The following is a 19533-nucleotide window of genomic DNA, read 5'->3' on the forward strand; positions in this document are numbered from 1 at the left end:
AATTCTTGTAGTTCTAATGTCTTGCTTGTGAAGCCGTTGGCGTTCCAGGCAGCAATCAGGAACGAGTTGGGTTTTACTTTAGTTTTATTCATAGTTGAGTGCTGTCAGAATGGAATGGGTTCCTTGCAGGAATCTCTTTGTGGAGGATTACGTTGGGTTTGTTCTGCTGAATTCCTGCAGCGTTGGAGCATGTTTGGTTGCTATGTATTGTGTCCTTTCGGCAGGCTGCATCTGCATAGGTCTTGGTGGGAGGTTGAGCCCTTTCCTGACTTTTTTTGGTTAGGGTTTTGTTGGCTTGATGGCTGGTCAGGCAGAATGCTTTGAGTGATCCTGAGTGGCGGGAGATTGGGAGGGTGTTGTGGTCCCGCGATTTCTGGGATGGTGGTTGCATTCTTTGTAGTTGGCTGGGTAGAGCCCTCCACAATTAGTAGATCTGGCTGTAGTGGTTCTTACTTTTGTGCACGTTGTGGTTTGATGTTTCTCTTCACATTTCAGGCATCTGAACTCAGCTTTTCACAGTTTTTGAGCATGGCCAAACTTTTGGCAATGGTGGCATTGCTCAGCTGATTCCCTTTTCCTGAGTGGTTTTGTGGGCGAAGGTGTGGTATTGTATCTTGGTGTTATCCATTATTTTGGTCATATCTTAAGGCCCCAGACCGCAGTTCTGTAGTAGATTCGTCTCTGAGTGTTGTGGACCTCAACTAACACTAGTGGCATCGGTCGTTTGTCGGATCTGAGCATCGGTCTGAATTTGATTGGTGTTAGGCCCTGTTGTGATCTCCTCGGTGGTTATGCTTTCAGCTACCCATCGGAGTACCACCTTGAGGTTTCTTTCACTGCTTAGGGCGAAGGTGTGGTATTGTATCTTGGTGTTATCCATTATTTTGGTCATTTGCTTGTAATCTGTGACTGTTGTTGGTTGAATCTTGACCCCGTCCGTGTTTTTGGCCCAAGAGTAATCTAAGTTTTGTTGCGTGCTACAGTGGTCCATTTATCTTTATCACGAAGGATTACTGGGAGGACCATTTCCCTTTTGTCTTGGGTGCGGGTGTGTTTTCTTCCATTTGGATGTCCGCAGTCCTACACCGTTTACTGGTATGTTCTTTCGGGGGGGGGGTTCGCCTGATTGGGAACTTCGGATTGGGGGAGGGATGCGTTCCTCTCCTTGATTATGTCTTGCTCGTCTTCGTCATCAGTACCTTCGGGTTCTTCTACTTTAGGGTAAAGGTTAAACGGTGTGTGTGGGGGGAATGACTCGTATAGCTTAACCTTCCCTGGTCAGTTATCATTAAGAAGTTTTCCTAGCCTTAGGAATTCCCTCTATATCTCATCGAAATTAAGGGAATTTTCCATTATCATGAATCTAGTTTCTATTGCTATAAAACTGGCTGGGACCTGCCCTCTCTCTCTCTCTCTCTATATATATATATATATATATATGTAGAAGTATTTTTACCTTGGGTATAAATATGTTAAAGATACCAAGTAATTTTAAACCTGGTTTTACTCCAATTCCCAAGTAAGCAAACAGACTCAAAAGTCAAGTTTGCGCCTGCAATTGATGCAAGTCTAACTGATCCCACAGGTAGTGCAGGACCAGGGCAAATCGTGGCAAAGGTGGAACAAGCTCCGATCACTAATCTTAATATTTACCCTTAATGCCAAAACACATCTCCAAGAAGGGGATGTATAATGTTTTGTATTAAAGGCAAGGGGCCACTACCCAGACCGGTTTCGACCTTTATTGAGGTCTCGTCAGTGGGAGCTAGGCTTAGAAATACCAAGATTTAGTAATACCGGGCTTGTAAGTATTTCGCCAAAACAAGTTACCATAAGGTGTTTTAACCTTATTAAATAAAAATCTCTGGAGGAGATATAAATGTAGAAGTATTTTTACCTTGGGTATAAATATGTTAAAGATACCAAGTAATTTTAAACCTGGTTTTACTCCAATTCCCAAGTAAGCAAACAGACTCAAAAGTCAAGTTTGCGCCTGCAATTGATGCAAGTCTAACTGATCCCACAGGTAGTGCATACTTCTACATTTATATCTCCTCCAGAGATTTTTATTTAATAAGGTTAAAACACCTTATGGTAACTTGTTTTGGCGAAATACTTACAAGCTCGGTATTACTAAATCTTGGTATTTCTAAGCCTAGCTCCCACTGACGAGACCTCAATAAAGGTCGAAACCGGTCTGGGTAGTGGCCCCTTGCCTTTAATACAAAACATTATACATCCCCTTCTTGGAGATGTGTTTTGGCATTAAGGGTAAATATTAAGATTAGTGATCGGAGCTTGTTTCACCTTTGCCACGAGTTGCCCTGGTCCTGCACTACCTGTGGGATCAGTTAGACTTGCATCAATTGCAGGCGCAAACTTGACTTTTGAGTCTGTTTGCTTACTTGGGAATTGGAGTAAAACCAGGTTTAAAATTACTTGGTATCTTTAACATATATATATATATATATATATATATATATATATATATATATATATATATATATATATATATATATATATATATATATATATATATATATATATATATATATATATATATATATATATATATATATATATATATGTTAAAGATACCAAGCTATTTTAAATATAAACCTGGTTTTAATCCATTCCCCAAGTAAGCAAACAGACAAGTAAGTCAAGTTTGCGCCTGCAAGTAATGCAAGTCTGGGTGACCCGTACGTAGTGCAAGTATTAGGCAACTCATGGTAAAGTTGGAATAAGCTCTGATCACTATTCTTGATATTTACCCTTAATGCAAGGCACATCTCCTTGAGGAGGTGTATGATGCTATGCATTAAAGGCAAGGAGCCACTACCCAGATCGGTTTTCGACCTTTATTGAGGTCTCATCAGTGGGAACCAGGCTTAGAAATACCAAGTTTTAAGTAATACAGAGCTTATAAATATTTTACCAAGAAAGTTACCATAAGGTGCTTTGACCTTATTAAATAAAAATCTCAGGATGAGAGATAGATGAAAAAAGTTTTTTACCTTGGGTACGTTAAAGATACTAAGTTAAAGATACTAAGCTATTTTAAATAAAAACATGGTTTTAATCCATTTCCCAAGTAAGCAAACAGACAACTCGTGGTAACCTTTATCACGAGTTGCCTAAGACTTTCACTACTCGCAGGCGCAAACTTGATTTACCTGTCTGTTTGCTTACTTGGGAAATGAATTAAGACCAGGTCTAAAAACAAAATCAGCTAACGCCTATTTGGTCCCGTGTAGGGAACCAGGTTTATATAATTTAATCTCGTGCCCAAAATATATAATAGTTTAGTTGTATAAATAATTTATAATTTAATCTCGTGCCTAAAACTGAGTTCATAATTGTCGTTTCAATTGTGATAGAGCAGTGCCACATGGTTGTAAACATGTCTTGGATTCATGCTTTTGTTATTGTCATTTTGACTATCAACGTATCTTTATGTGTGAAGGAGTATAAAGGTGAAAAACCTGAGTGGGCTAAAAAGGATATACGTGACTACACTGATGCTGACTTAGAAAGGCTTTATGACCAGTGGGAGGTGAGATTGGCAGAAAGTTGTCTTTTTGATTGCCAATGTGTCGTTGTGTTCTCATTTAGCTCATTCGTTAGTTAATTCAACCACTTAATAACAAACTATGATTCTTAAATAAGCAACTTTTTTGTGTGTATGTTTGAGGAATTAGTATTTGGATTCAAACAGACTTGCATTCACATTTTGAGATGAACTGCCTTGGACATATCTACATCCAGCTATATTCTTGTGATTCTTGCAAGAACACTATTTATTTATTTATTTTTGTTGTTGTTGTGAATCCTACTCATGAAAGGTTTTAAACCCGGTATTAAATAATCCAGAAACTCAATGAGCTTCTGGATTATTTAAAACTGCTCTAAAGACCAAACATAATATTTTATCAACTTCAAATTCCCAACATGTACCCTCAGGGGTATACAAGATATGAAAGTATTACATGAAAAATTTACATCATTGCTAACTTCCCATCAACAATTTTCCTCCAAATCAATCTCTTACCTGTCAAGACTCCAACATTATCAGATCTTATATTTCTATCTTCTAAGGCACTTTTTACCATATCAATCCAACTATACCTTGGACTTCCACTGGGGCTTTTTCCTGTCAACCTGACAGAGAACACTTGTTTTGCTAATCTTTCCTCTCCCATTCTGTTTAAGTGACCATGCCACCTGAGATTAGCTCAGCTAACACATTCCTGGATGCTAACAATGTCAAGTTCTTTCCTAATTTCCTCATTTTTAATATGATATTGTCATTCATGTCATCTGTTCTTGTCTCTAATCTTTCTCAGGACTCTCATATCTGTGGTGTCTAGTCTTTGGTCAAGTGTTTTATTTCTAACCCAGCTCTCAGATCCATAAGTTAAAATTGGTTTGAACACTTGTCTTGTATACAGTTAATTTAGTGTTTTGACTAATTTCTCTCTTATTCAATATAAATTTATTCAGTTGACTTCCTACCATAACAGCTTTGTTGATTCTGTGGTCTATTTCTATTTAATTTACCATCTTCACTAAAAATCGTGTCTAAGTGGCTGAAATGTTTTATTTGTTCTATAGGTTCTCCATTCAGAATGCAGTTGATATTTTCAATGCTTCTGCCTATTTTCATTGTCTTTGTCTTGTTATTGCTAAATTTCATACCATATTTATTACAACAGTTATTCAGTATAGTCAGGGAATCTTACTGGCTTGTAACAGATTATTTAGAAGTATAACATCATCTGCATAAAGCAAAGAGCTGAGCTGAGCTGAGCTGAGCCAGCAAAGGTTTGTCGATTGGTAGAGCCTTTGCTACTAATGGCTCACAAGAAGTTAAAAAGTTTGAGCATGGTTGGTAGTTGGAAGGGGATCAATCGTTCAATGCTGTTGGCACACTCTCCCTCGTTGAGTCTTTGGACTCCCTGGAGGTGTCACATAATAATAATAATAATTAACATCTGCAATTTTGATATCAGGTTTCATACCACTTTCCTTCATAATGTGATCCATATAGATAATGTATAAGAGAGGGGATAATGTACATCCTTGTCTGACACAAGATTTAACATTAAACCATCTTCCTGTATCTTCAATTCTAACTGTTGACTTACAATTCAAATAAAGACTAAATATTGCTTGATATAATGTCTCACTGACACCATACAATGGTAGCTTTTTGAATAGCTTCTTTCTTGGAACTTTGTCATATGCTTTTCTAGATCTATAAAACTTAAGATCTTCGTTATATTCCCATGTTTTCTCAACTATTTGTTGTAAAGCGAAAATCTGATCCTGACTCCTTCTATTTGGCCTGAATCCAGCATGCTCTTTACCGAACTTCTCTTCCACAATCCTTCTCAATAGTTTCTTAAGTATACTTGCATAAATCTTACCAGGAACACTCAGTAGAGAAGTACTTCTGTAATTCTCACATTTAGTTTTATTTCCTTTTTTATATATGGGTACTATGAGAGCTCTACTCCAATCATCTGGAATTCATCCCTCTGTCCAGACTTTTTGAACTATGCAATGCAGCCACTCTAAGACTTTTGTACCTCCATACTTGAGCATTCTTGTCAAATATTATATACTCCAGCTACCTTTCCACATTTCAGGCTTTTGATGGCTTTTCTACTTCAAGTATGGATATGTATTCCTGATTGCATATTGCATGCCTGTTGAGTGTTTTTTGCGACTGTGCTGTCACTGATTCTTTCATTTAGCAATTTTTTGAAGTAATTACTGCATATTTCCAGGAGATCTTTTTCTCCTATTTTCATGTCACCTTTATCATCTCTAATTCCTTTTACAGCACTCCTTCCTCCATTTCTGAGCTTCTTTAACAACCTCTGGAATATCTTGCCACCTTATTGATATTTATTTTCTATGTTCTTACCAAAGTCTTCTCATGACTTGTGTTTAGCTAGTTTTACACAGTGTTTAGCTTTCTTATATTTGTCTTTGTATAATATTTTATTTATTTATTTTCAAGCCACGCTAGGCACATTGTGTTTGCCACCTAAAATTCTGAATCATTGTATTGAGCTATTGGATCAATGAATTTGTACTTCATATTCTGCATTGGTACCAAAGCAGAAAATGGTACATTTTAAAACTCAAGACCTGCATTGGAGTTGTGTGGTAAAGCATCCATGTTCCTACCATTTATGCGAACAAGCTGCTTTTTCCTTTTGCTTGCCATTCACTTAACTTTCAGGGATGGCCTTTTGTCCATCCCCTGAAAGTTAATATTAATGAATAAATCCTTCCCAGCATTTATTCATTAAATAAAACTTAATCTTAATCACGCCATCCTTGTCACCACTGTTTAACAATCCTTTTTACAATATTTTACAATAAAAATGTTGGTTTAAAGTTTGACCTTTTGGAAGGATATCATGCACATTTCCATGAATAGGAGAAAAAAGGAGAGAGTGATGGAAGGAAAGAAGGAACAACTGAGTGTTGCACATGAAAAAACTAACTAAACATTCAACTATTACTGACTGTTTCCTCTCTGAAAAAGTTTTAACACTTCAGTTTTTTTCTATCACATTTTTTTTTTTTTTGTCTAGTTTTAAACAGAACTTGATGTTCATGCCATTTTTTTCCATGAAGTGGACATTGCAAAGGACACAACACATGCACATTACTCTTTACAATATATTACTTCTCAGTAATTCATTCTATAGTTTATTTATTTCAGTAAACTTGACCCAGAAAATTCTACTTTACATTGAAAAGAAATTTGTGTAGTGCGATTTGGCAATCCTAAAATATTTTGATCATCTCATGTTTTAAAACATAAAAAATAGCCACATAAATTATATATTTTTTTATATGATTTTTTTTTTTTTTTAAATTTGATACAGGAAGATGATGAACCCTTAGAGCCAGATGAGTTGCCTGAACACTTGAGGCCTGCACCAAAAGTAGATTTTTCCAATTTTGATACTAAGAATCCTGAAAATTTACTTAAAATGTCAAAGAAAGGAAGAACATTGATGGCATTTGTAAGTCTTACAGGTAAGTGTTCAACACATGTTCTTGAAAATGTTTGAATCTGTTACAACCATTTCATAAGGACAAAAACATTATAGACATTGGACTATCATTTTCTATTTTAAAGATGTATGTTGGGTATTTCATTGTCTATTACTGTGAAGGGAAATTTATTGGGAATGATGCATAGCCATTGTATTCAGGCTAGTTTGGTGAGACATATGCTGGTTTATTTCAGAGAGATTTAATTATTATAACTGATGCTGCTCTTTGATCGAAAAGATCTGGGTTTAAAACCCCATCTAGGATGCAAGGCGGCTATGGTAGGGATTTTCTCCTTGCAAAACAAACTGACAAGCATCCACACATAATTGAGAGATAGCAGATTGTCGGGATAGGATTAACACTTTGATTGCAAACTACAAGATAATTTATAAGTTAGTAATCTGGATTAATGAACTGACTGAATTATTTTTCATACTGAACTTTGATGCTAACTACAAGATAATTCATAGTAAATATTTCACATGGGAGAATGGGAATACATTCTCAAAATTGAACTGACAACTTTTTTTAACAAATAAGCTAGAGAAGTAACACAACAGACTTGTAGATAACATCAAAGTTATATAGAACATATTTCTGGAGCATGTGTGTTTATTTTATTGGTTTAAAGTGTCAAAACCAATGTACCAAGGGAGCACCAGCTTATTAGAAGTGAATGGAAATAAGGTCACACTAACATGAAGTTACCATAAGCTGTTTATCTTTATTTTACATGATTCATACAAAAGAATTATTGACCCATAAACCAACCTAGGAGATAATTCGATTCATTTCTTTACTATAAAAAGTTTATAGCTATAGTGAGAAGATAAAATATAATAGGAAGTTTATATTTTTGAAGAGAAAATACTAACAGCAGTGGCCTAGCTAAGGGGAGGGGGGTGGTCTGCCCCAGGCAGCACTTTGAACCTTTTTGAACTTTTGCAATTAATTCTAAAATACAGTCTCGAGAACTCATTTCCAATACTACTGCGAATTTTCCTCACAATTGCTGTAAGTGTTGTTAGTTGTGAGCAGGGCTGCGCCAACCCAAGGGTGCAAGGGGTGCACCGCACCCGGGCAGCAACATTGATAGGGCAGCATTTTATGTAGCTAATATCTAATTTGGATTATACAGTGCAGTATTAGGGGCGGCCGATAAAAGTTTGTACCCGGGCGGCAAATACCCTTGGTGTGCCCCTGGTTGCGAGAGGAGTTTTTCTAAATAAAATTGATTAAGAATTACCTATATTACTGTGAAATAGACTTCACCAATGTCATCGACGATTTTGCTAACAGAAAAAATAACATTTTAGAATGTTGAAATTAAAGTTTTACTTCAAATATAAACATGGTGTTTTAATTTATTTCCCTATACGTGATTTTGACTTTTTGTAATATTTTTGGTATTGAGAGGGGCAGCAAACTCAGGGACTGCCCCGGGTGGCAACAGCTCTAGCTACGCCACTGACTAACAGTTTTGGCACCATTGGCAAATTAATAAGTGGTTTACAGTAACTGCAAGCTCCAAACTTTTTTTTTTTTTTTTTACTAAAAAAAGTTTATAACTAGTGACAAACAGAAAAATATAACAGCAGTTATATTGTTTTGAAGAGAAAATACATTTTGGCACTAGTAGCAAGTTGATACATTAAGCCAATAGCAGTCAAACTGCCCTATCATGTAGTAATTTTGGTTTATATAAAGTTAAGTTATTTGAGAGGCCATTAAGTCAAACACATTAAAAAAAAGACTATGATCAGAGGTGGACTGGATCTAAAAATATTGGTTGTCAGGAGATAAAGGGGGCTCACCCATAACTATAAGGCTATCATTTAATTTTTATAAGAAATAAATAAAATTTTCAAAAAATACATAAGTGGAAAAAAGGTACAATTGAAATGTTTGCAAAATAAATGTATATTTTTTTAGTAATTACAGTGTACATATATTGTACATATTACTGGCAGTATACAGTAGGTACTAAATGTAAATACAGATTGTTATAATTGAATTTTTAAATGATTTTTTTAAAATTTTAAATAAATGGTGGATATTTTTAAATAGTTTGCTTGTACTGAACATTTTACACATTCATGATTGTGCGAATCTGTCTATAATTGCTTCTGCATCCAATTCATCTAACAATTCCTTTTCAATGGATAGCAACATGTATGATTCCAAGTTCTCCTCAGAGTGAATTTCTTAGCCTTGTCTTTATGATTTTAGTTTTGAAAATGTCCTCTTACATTGGACTTGAGTAATTGATAGTGTGTGGTTGACTTTATAAAGTTCATAAAGGTTATCATGAAGTCTGTTTTCCCTTCTCATGAAGTCTGTTGGATGCCAGAATTTTTATTACACACAATGGGCAATGCTACAAATTTTACACTTGTTGCAACTGGAATCCATATTCTCACCATCATTAAGCAATAGCTTTAATACATCAACATTAAAAGCAAAAGAAAACAATTCTAATCTTACTTGATCTTTGCTGATTTGTGGAGACAGCTTAATAATACCTTCCAATGCTTCATCTTCAAGGCCCTTCTCTGCAATAGTTTTAAACTTTGCTGGGTCCAAGCAGGATAAATCTTTATACAACTTTTTGTCTGATTTTCTGTGTTCATTTTTTTCCCCCTTGATTTTCAACCATATTCAACTGGGAAATCTTGTCATTACATTTATTTACAAATTCCAATGCCTTGCTGTGAATGTTATCAAATGTTCTTGTCTGTTCCTTCAACTTTGTTGTAGCTGAATCTATTAAACTCTACATACAATGTATGCAATAGCATGATACAAAGTTGACTCCAGCTGCACGTCACGATCCCAGGCTGGGATTCCCAGCTAAGCTTCATTGCGCAGCTGCAATATTAAAGATCCGAGCCTATATAACATATGCATCGGCCTCACATAACCCGAATCAGAATTATTTTTTCAGAGTTATTTATTATATTCTTAAATATAAAGTATCCTCTAAAAATGATGTTATTTATTAATTTTTTTAATTAAAATAATAATACAACGTAAATTTTAGTTGCATACAGTAATAATATTGGAACTTCTATTATATTTTCAAGCTACTAAAAGGTCATTAACATTTTTAACATGTGTTTAAGGAGCCCACTTGCCTTAAACATATGTTAAAATGTTAACGGGCTAGCTGACACCCTGGCCAGTTTGCCACTGACTATGATATTTGGTGTGATAATAAATAGTAAAGAACCATGTTTTGCTTAAGTCAGGAGCTGCCCTGACAATAATTGCTGCTAGATTCTTGGTTTATTCAGTTGCTTAATTTTCCTTTATTTTAATTTTTTTCATGAGTTTTTCATTAAAAATTCTTCAAAATTAAACTCGGTGTGCAGTATTCATAATTGCAGAATGCACATTAACAGTTGCATATTTTTTTTTTGCTGAACTTTTAACTAATGTGATAAGGAAAGCACTCACACTCACCTTATAGGCAGTTGTGTTCTGGGGAATCGAAAGAAAATTAAATGAATTTAATAAACAGTAGTGGGGGAGACAAAAAAAAAAGTTATCTAAAGCCTGTCTGAATAACCTTGATCATTTGAAGAGATTTTTTTATTTATTAGAATTCTCTTCAGTAAAATACTTGTTAGATAAGGAATCAGAATTTTTATACAAAAGATGATTTGTTACAGTTAAAATTAAATTACTATAAAAAAATCATAATTCCAGCAGTTTACATCTTTACATGATATCATCATCATCATCATCAGATTCCTGATATGTACCCACAGGGAATGTACAGGATATTATGATAATACTACATGAAAAGTTACATCATTACTAACTTCATATCAACAGTTTTCCTCCAAATGAATCTGTTATCTGTCAAGACTTCATTATTATCAGATCATATATTTCTGTCTTCTGAGGCACTTTTTATTGTATCAATCCACCTATATCTTAGTTTCCTCTGGGTCCTTTTCCTGCCAGTCTGGCAAAGAACATAGCCTTCACTGTACTGCCTCAGATTAGTTCTACTAACACAGTCCTGAATGCTGACAATGTCAAGTTCTTTGTTAATATCCTAATTTTTAATATGATATTGCCATTACTTATCAGTACTTATCACGGGAGGCTCACTCAATCAGCAGCATGTCTATCATATTGAACTTTATATGGGGAGGGGAAACCAGTACTACTAGTTCACCTGTGATGTTAAATATTTGCAGGGAAACCTTTATTATACAATTTTTTTAATTGTATCATATTACACATTGTATCATTGTGTCATTTTGAATGGAAAGTCCTTTATAATTGTACTCATTGTCTTAAATTGTCCTTTATAATTGTACTCATTATCTTAAATTGTCCTTTATAATTGTACTCATTGTCTTAAATTGGACACAATTTAAGACAATGAGTACAATTATAAAGGACTTTCCATTAAAAACACAAATTCTAAATGTGTTTTTCATGGATTCATTTAAGTACCACAGTTCTGGGTCAATGCATGGTATTTTTTAATTTGTAGAAAGAATATGTTTTCTAATGGTGATCATTATAAATAACTTACATGCCTTTTCCTAATTTAATTGTATCAATATAGCATAATTTAGTTATGCATCCACAACTAAAAATTGGCAATTTTTTGCATATTTTTTTTCCATCTGGGTGTGAAGAGATTAATTTTGGAATTATCAAAATTGAGATGTGATATTTTAGAAAGGAAGTATATATTGATATATCTTAGCCCAGAAAGAGGATTGTGTTGTTATTATAACACATTCCTCTGTATTATAACACCCAGTTTCTCATAATATTACATGTGATATTAAAAAAAAAAAAAAAAAATTGCAAAATATTTTAGTAAGGAAGGGAGGAAGAAATAATAAATATTGATTTCCGAGCCAATTTGAAGCTGATTTATTTAGTATGCATACATGTGCATTTAACTGTGCACTGCAGATTATTATTAATAACATCATTGTAAAAACAGCAATATGATAGTCGATATAATGTTGTATCGACTATCATATTGCTAGCAAAAGAATAACTAGTTTGAAGGAAGTTGGGTTTTTTTTAATTGAAAACAGTTTGAAGTTATGTGAAAGTGGGATACTTGACAAGGAAATTTGATGTTTTAAGGATACTTGTGACATAAAGACTGAATAATATAAGCACGTAAACACAAGAAAGATATTTAATTAACCAAATATTTCGGTCTGGAAATAGCAGACCATCTTCAGTGGCACTACAAGAACAGTTTAAAAAAAAAAAAATACAAGGTGGAATACTAACAATAGATCATTTAAAAATAGAACAAGCCATGTGATGTTATATCACTAAGTATTAAAGGGAATATTTTTAAGCAGAGACATGATTGAAATAAAGATATTAATTAATAATATTAAATAACATAAAATTAATATGAATTAATGAGTTATCCTGATTAGACTTTCTCAGAATTTTAATACACTCTGGATATTTCTTATGTCAAAACAAATTTTACAGCCAAGTAGAAGGAACGGCCATGGGAAGTCCTCTCTCTCCTGCTTTAGCCAACTTTTATTTAGAACATCTAGAAAAAGTCCTCTTCTCACCTATTTTCTCCTCGACCATCCTTTTGGATAAGATATATTGATGACATCTTTACCGTATGGCTGCACAACAAAGACTCCTTACCTTCTCTTTTAAACAGTATCAATTCCTTACATCATCGTATAAAGTTTACTATGGAAATGGAAGAAAACAACCAGTTATCTTTTTTAGACGTTCTTCTTATTTGGTCACCTTCAAATACTCTTACAACTACAGTTTACAGGAAACCAATGTTCACAGGTTGTTATATTCTTAAAGAATCAGCCCATCATCTTTGTCAAAAAACGGGAATCATAAAATGTCTAATCAGAAGAGCCAAAACTAATTGTTCTACTTCTAATTTTCTAAAGAAAGAACTTTCTACTATCCAACAACACATGGCTCTTCCGAAAAGAGTACTCAACATCTTCTCGATTCTTATAATCCACCACAAAACAACAAAGATTCAATAAGTCGAGTTCCAATTCCATACATCTCCGGGATTTCAGAACCTATCGCAAGAATTTTGAAGAAATATGAGTTAACAGCTACGTATTCACTATTAACAAATTATCTTCCCATTTCCTTCTCCTAAAGACGAACACTCAACTATGTCTCTTCCTGGAGTTTATCAAATTCCCTGCAACTGTGATCTTTCCTATTTTGGACAAACTGGACGTTCTCTTGAAAAAAAGAATCCAAGAACGTCAATCCTCCATTCATCACAACAAACCTGAAAAATCTGGATTGGCTCAGCATGGGGTTGAAACTAACCACTACATCCTTTGGTCAAAAACCTCTTACATAGAACCTGTTATAAATTTGAACATTTATTCAAAGAAAGCGTAGAGGCCTTACTCCATCATCCTAACCTGAATCTGAATGACTGAATATCATCATCATCATCATCAAATTCCTGCCATGTACCCTCAAGGGGTGTACAGGATATGACAGTACTACATGAAAAAATTACATCATTACTAACTTCCTATCTACAATTTTCCTCCAAATCAGTCTGTTACTTGTCAAGACTCCAACATTATCAGATCTTATATTTCTATCGTCTAAGGCACTTTGTACCGTATCAATCCACCTATATCTTGGTCTTCCTCTGGGTCGTTTTCCTGCCAACCTGGCAGAGAACACTTGTTTTGCTAATCTTTCCTCTCCCATTCTATTTAAGTGACCATACCATCTGAGATTAGCTCTGCTAACGCATTCCTGGATGCTGACAATGTCAAGTTCTTTCCTAATATCCTCATTTTTAATATGATATTGCCATTGATGCCATCTGTTCACGCCTCTAATCTTTCTCAGGACTCTCATATCTGCGGTCTCTAGTCTTTGGTCAAGTGTTTTACTTCTGACCCAGCTCTCAGATCCATAAGTTAAAATTGGTTTGAACACAGTCTTGTATACAGCTAATTTAGTGTTCCGACTAATTTCTTTCTTATTCCATATGAATTTATTCAATTGACTTCCCACGATACCAGCTTTGCTGATTCTGTTGTCTATTTCTATATTTAGTTTACCATCTTCAGTAAAAATTGTGCCTAAGTAGCTGAAATGTTTTACTTGTTCCACAGGTTCTCCATTCACAACACAGTTGACATTTTCAATGATTCTGCCTATTTTCATTGTCTTTGTCTTTTTATTGCTGACCTTCATACCATATCTATTACAACAGCTATTCAATTTAGTCAGAGAATCTTGCAGACTTGTAGCGGATTTATTTAGAAGTATAACATCATCCGCATAAAGCAAAGAGCTGACATTAACATCTCCAATTTTGATATCATGTTTAATACCACATTCCTTCATAATGTGATCCATATAGATAATGAATAACAGAGGGGATAATGTACATCCTTGTCTCACACCAGATTTAACATTAAACCATCTTCCTGTACTTCCTTCAATTCTAACTGCTGACTCACAACTCAAATAAAGACTAAGTATTGCTTGATATAATGCCCCATTGACACCATATGACTGCAGCGTATTGAATAGCTTCTCTCTTGGCACCTTGTCATATGCCTTTTCCAAATCGACAAAACTTAAATACAGATCTTTGTTATATTCCCATGCTTTCTCGACTATTTGTCGTAAAGTGAAGATCTGATCCTGACAGCCTCTATTTGGCCTGAATCCAGCCTGTTCTTCACCAAGCTTTTCTTCCACAATTCTTCTCAATTGTTTCTCAAGTATACTTGCATAGATCTTGCCAGGAACACTCAGTAGGGAAATACCTCTGTAATTCTCACATTCAGTTTTATTTCCCTTTTTATATATGGGTACTATGAGAGCTCTACTCCAATCATCGGGAATTCGTCCCTCTGTCCAGGCTTTCTGAACTATGCAGTGCAGCCACTGTAAGACTCTTATACCACCATACTTCAGCATTTCTGGTCGAATATCATCTACTCCTGCTGCCTTTCCACATTTCAAGCCTTTGATGGCTTTTTCTACTTCAAGTATGGATATGGATATGTATTCCTGCCTGCATGCCTGATCAGGATATGTATTCCTGCCTGCATGCCTGATCAGGATATGTATTCCTGCCTGCATGCCTGATCAATGACTGAATATCTATATCAAAAATCTGGGAAAGTCTAATCAGGATAACTCATTAATTCATATTAATTTTATGTTATTTAATATTATTAATATCTTTATTTCAATCATGTCTCTGCTTAAAAATATTCCCTTTAATACTTAGTGATATAACATCACACGGCTTGTTCTATTTTTAAATGATCTATTGTTAGCATTCCACCTTGTATTTTTTTTTATTTTTTTAAACTGTTCTTGTAGTGCCACTAAAGATGGTCTGCTATTTCCAGACCGAAATATTTGGTTAATTAAATATCTTTCTTGTGTTTACGTGCTTATATTATTCTGACAAGGAAATGTATTTGTTAGTATTTGTGATATTTAGTTTCTCTACAGCAGTTTCCAGACTAGGTTAAAAAAATGATTACAAAATACAAAAGAATTATAAAAATTAATTTATATTAAAAAAAAAAAAACTTAGCCCACCTATTCTACTAATGTACATAGGCTTACAACCTTTCATGAGTGGGAGACAAAAAATCACTTGATGTAATAAGGAGAAAAAATGAAGTGATAGGAAACTGCTAAGTGAAAGATTTTGATATGAACAGAAAGCTAAATTCCACCACTCACTCAATCCATGAATTACAATGAACCACAACTACACCAATGCCATCTACCACCCACCACCACCACTGCTTTCACAGATAATCAGAAACATCCATGCCCACAGTGGGATTCGAACCCACAGCCTTTTGGCTAGAGAGTGGATATGCTAACAACTCAGCCAACCAGGACATAGTTAAGGAATTATAGGAGTATCCATGCAAATTCCTTGACTATGTCCTGGTTGGCTGAATGGTTAGTGTATCTGCTCCAGCCAAAAGGCTGTGGGTCCGAATCCCACTGTGGGCATAGATGTTTGTAATTGTCTGTGAAAGCGGTTGGTGGTGGGTAGTAGATGGCATTGGTGTAGTTGCAGTTCATTGTAGTTCATGGATTGAGTGGGTGGTGGAGACAGAGCTGTAGAGTAGATGCCCTCCCTCGTTGAGTCTTTGGGCCCCTGGAGGTGGCATGTAATAATAATAATGTTTTATCATTTTAGTTACCTTTAAAATTTTACACACACACACACACACACACACACACACACACACACACACATATATTAATCTTTGGAAGCTAGCTGATGGGTTTAGTATGGAAGATATTGGTATTGTATAGGAAGCATTTGAAAAATACTCAAATAGTGTAATATCTAAATATGGCTCTAAAGTCCAAAGAATAAATAAGGTAAGGGTGAAATAGACATGCAGTCTTTTCAAAGGCATTTGATTGGGTTTGGCACAGGATCTTACTTAACTGCCATCCTGTGGTCTGCCTTTCATGCTTTGCAACTGGATCGCCAACTTTCTCACTGATCACTCACTACTTGTCAGGGTTGATAGTTTCCTCTCCTCAGATTTCTAGACCAATGCAGGAGTACTCTAGGTTCTTCACCCACTCTCTTACTCTTGTATATAAATGACATGCTCTCACAGACTTCCAGTCCTATCCATAGTTTTGCTGATGACAGTACACTCCATTCCTCTTTTTCAGTTGACAAACCTTGTAGCATCCCTGAATATTAGAATCCTCAAGATCTACCACATCCATTGGTCTGAACTCTGATTCCTAGCTATATTCCAATAGGATAAGGACAGCTTTGTAGACTTCAGTGCCACCAAAACTCAATCCTGTCTGATCTCGCACAAGAAAGAGCTTGCATCCTTCTCCCTGACCGTCAGGAATACTGCAGTATCCAAACACGACCAGATTTCTTTTCTTGGACTGACCTGCACTGCTGATTGTTCCTGGCACAACCACATTTCAACTATAGTTTCTATAGTTGCCAAAAATCTTGGAGTACTTTTTCACGTGAGACATTGCTTCATACCTTCACAGCTGCTAACTCTATACAAATTCCAAATCTGTCCAACCATGGCATATTGCTCCCATATTTGGGAGATGGTGTACCAAAATCCTCTCTAAGATTGCTCGATTCTATCCAGAGGAGAGCAGTCCTGCTAATTATTGATCCCTCTCTGACACCAATCCACGTCAGTCCCCCCCCCTCTCTCTAATAGACATTCAGTTTCTGCCTTATGCCGTGCCTCTTCTACAGATACTTTCATGAACAGTGATCTGCTGAATTGGTCACTATTATTCCTCTGCTCTCCTCCAAAATCATTAGAACAAGAGCCACTGCTAACCAACATCCTTTTACAGTTCATCTTGAAACTCAGTGAACCAACTTCACTGCCTTCTCCTTCATTCCATCTACTTTGTCCTTTGCCTTCCACTTTGCCTTCTCCAAAAATTACAATCTTCAGCTGTTCAAGCAAACTGTGAACAGATTCCTCCTTTCTTCCATTCGTCTTGCCCACACATGGCACTAATGCTCTATAGGTCTTGTGGCCTTTTGTGTGTTGATCAGATATTTAAAAAAAAAAATTGGCCTGCAGTACTTGCAAAATGATTTTAGTACACTGGAATTTTGGGCATATGAAGATGACTGTCAGTTCAGTGTTAGTAAATGTATAGTTTGCTGTGATGAGATGCCCAGTAGCATGGTATAGTGGCTGAATTATGCTAGGTAAAGCTGATCAGCCTAGGGATTTTGGAGTTTTAGATAAGAAGTTGAAGTTTAACTGCCATATAGCAAAAATTACAATGCCATAATGAACTTTAACATGTAGGAATAAAGAAGTCATTTTTCCTCTTTACAAGGTCTTGATGCAATCTCAATTGGATTATTGTGTGCTGGTAAGTTTGGTTTCTATAATGAACACACTTATATAGTGGAAATAATACCAAGGAGAGTGTTAAAGATTATATTGCAATTGTAGAATATAGATTAGGAAGACTGATTCAAAATTTGTGGAATGCTGACACTGACATACAGGAAAAAAGGGATGATATGATTGAGATTTACAAACTTCTGAAAGGGTTATACAGCACACCAGTAGATGGAATTTTTCATTTTATGAAGGTGGGGTTCTAGAAGATGAGAGAACATTTATGGAAGTTGAGAATGAATGCAGTCAAGAAGAGGATGAGAACTAGATTTTTTTCTCATAGTGGTGCATGATTGGAATGGATTGCGTTTGGAGGTGGCAAGTACAGGTAGTGTGAATGAATTCAAAATAAGACAGCTAGTGCAGGTGATATGTAACCTCCCTTGATGAATCCCTCGCTCTCTGGAGATCTGTTAATATTATTTGTTTGTCTCTTCTGTTTACAATTTTTCATAACATTTTCCCTATTGTTTATTAATATGGAATAGCTGATTTTTAATCAAGGGTATTGATTTGATATTAGATGCATGTTTATATGCAAAAGTTATTTATTTCACTTTGTTTTCCTTACTTATCAGTGGTATCACTTTAGAGTGCCACATTACAAAGGAAAAAATATAACTATTTCTTGCTGCTGCTGCTATTTTTGATAACCGGTTTTAGAACTTTGTTTCGATTTGAATACTCCCTGTGTACTGTATATGAGAAAATTAAAAATAGTTTTCATTGCTTAGATTAATTAACTTTTTAGGATTTTAATGCTTGGCTTTTTTTAAATGTTTATTTGTTCCAGAAATTGAAAAAGTTTTGTATTTTAGGAACCCCCACAAGAGATGAATTAGAGGATATTACAAAACTCTGGCAAACAAGTTTAATGAATAGTCATATAAATGTGGACAGGTATTTCAAATTAAAATCTATTGTAAATGTCATTATAAATTGATTGCTAGGTGTTCTGTTGCTTTATCAGCATGGCTGGCCACTTATTTATTTGATTGCTAAGTGTTCTATTAGATTATTTATCGAGATATTATATTTGATATTTAGATATAATAATCGAGACATTATTATTGCATGCTAGCTGAGGTAATCCTCTGTCATTATTTTTTTAACCCAACACACTGAGATAACACAGGAATTTCAGATGAAAGCAGAAATACTGTATATGTGGTCAGCCATGCTGATATCTAAAAGTATTGAATTATTGAATAAATATTAATGTTAATATATAACTTAAATATTGATAACATTAATGTTGCATAAATTATAAGCAGTGAAATACAAACAAACTAATGATATGATGATTATAAAACTGGTTTTCAGATTGTAAATAAATGCACTTGTAAAAAAAGCCCAGTATATTCTGAATATTAAAAAAAAAAAAAAAAAAAAAAAAAAAAAAAAAGTGGACAAACATGGAACGACAAGCAGAAGGTGAAAAAAAGTTATATTTACTGTAGGTACCATATTTACTCGAATATAACTCTCCCTCATGTATATCTTG

The 19533-nt window shown here is 34.9% G+C and overlaps 1 protein-coding gene across 3 annotated transcripts in view; it reads left to right on the forward strand.

Annotated features, from left to right (window-relative positions):
• The first annotated feature begins 3345 nt into the window (after nt 1-3345).
• The window catches only part of boca (LDLR chaperone boca), a 60523-nt gene continuing 44335 nt past the window's right edge, over nt 3346-19533 (forward strand). For all 3 annotated transcript variants that reach the window (XR_016550233.1, XM_090411966.1, XM_090411967.1), the window contains exons 1-3: nt 3346-3556; nt 6909-7062; nt 18848-18929. Coding sequence is in view for 2 of the 3 variants with exons in the window: in XM_090411966.1 (XP_090268092.1) it covers nt 3392-3556; nt 6909-7062; nt 18848-18929 (401 nt within the window). In the remaining variant the exon portion in view is untranslated. The remainder of the gene's footprint in view (nt 3557-6908; nt 7063-18847; nt 18930-19533) is intronic.

Source organism: Typopeltis vanoorti, chromosome 22, assembly GCF_054136105.1.
Source record: "Typopeltis vanoorti isolate ZY-2024b chromosome 22, IOZ_Tvanoo_1.0, whole genome shotgun sequence".
NCBI lineage: Eukaryota > Metazoa > Arthropoda > Arachnida > Uropygi > Thelyphonidae > Typopeltis > Typopeltis vanoorti.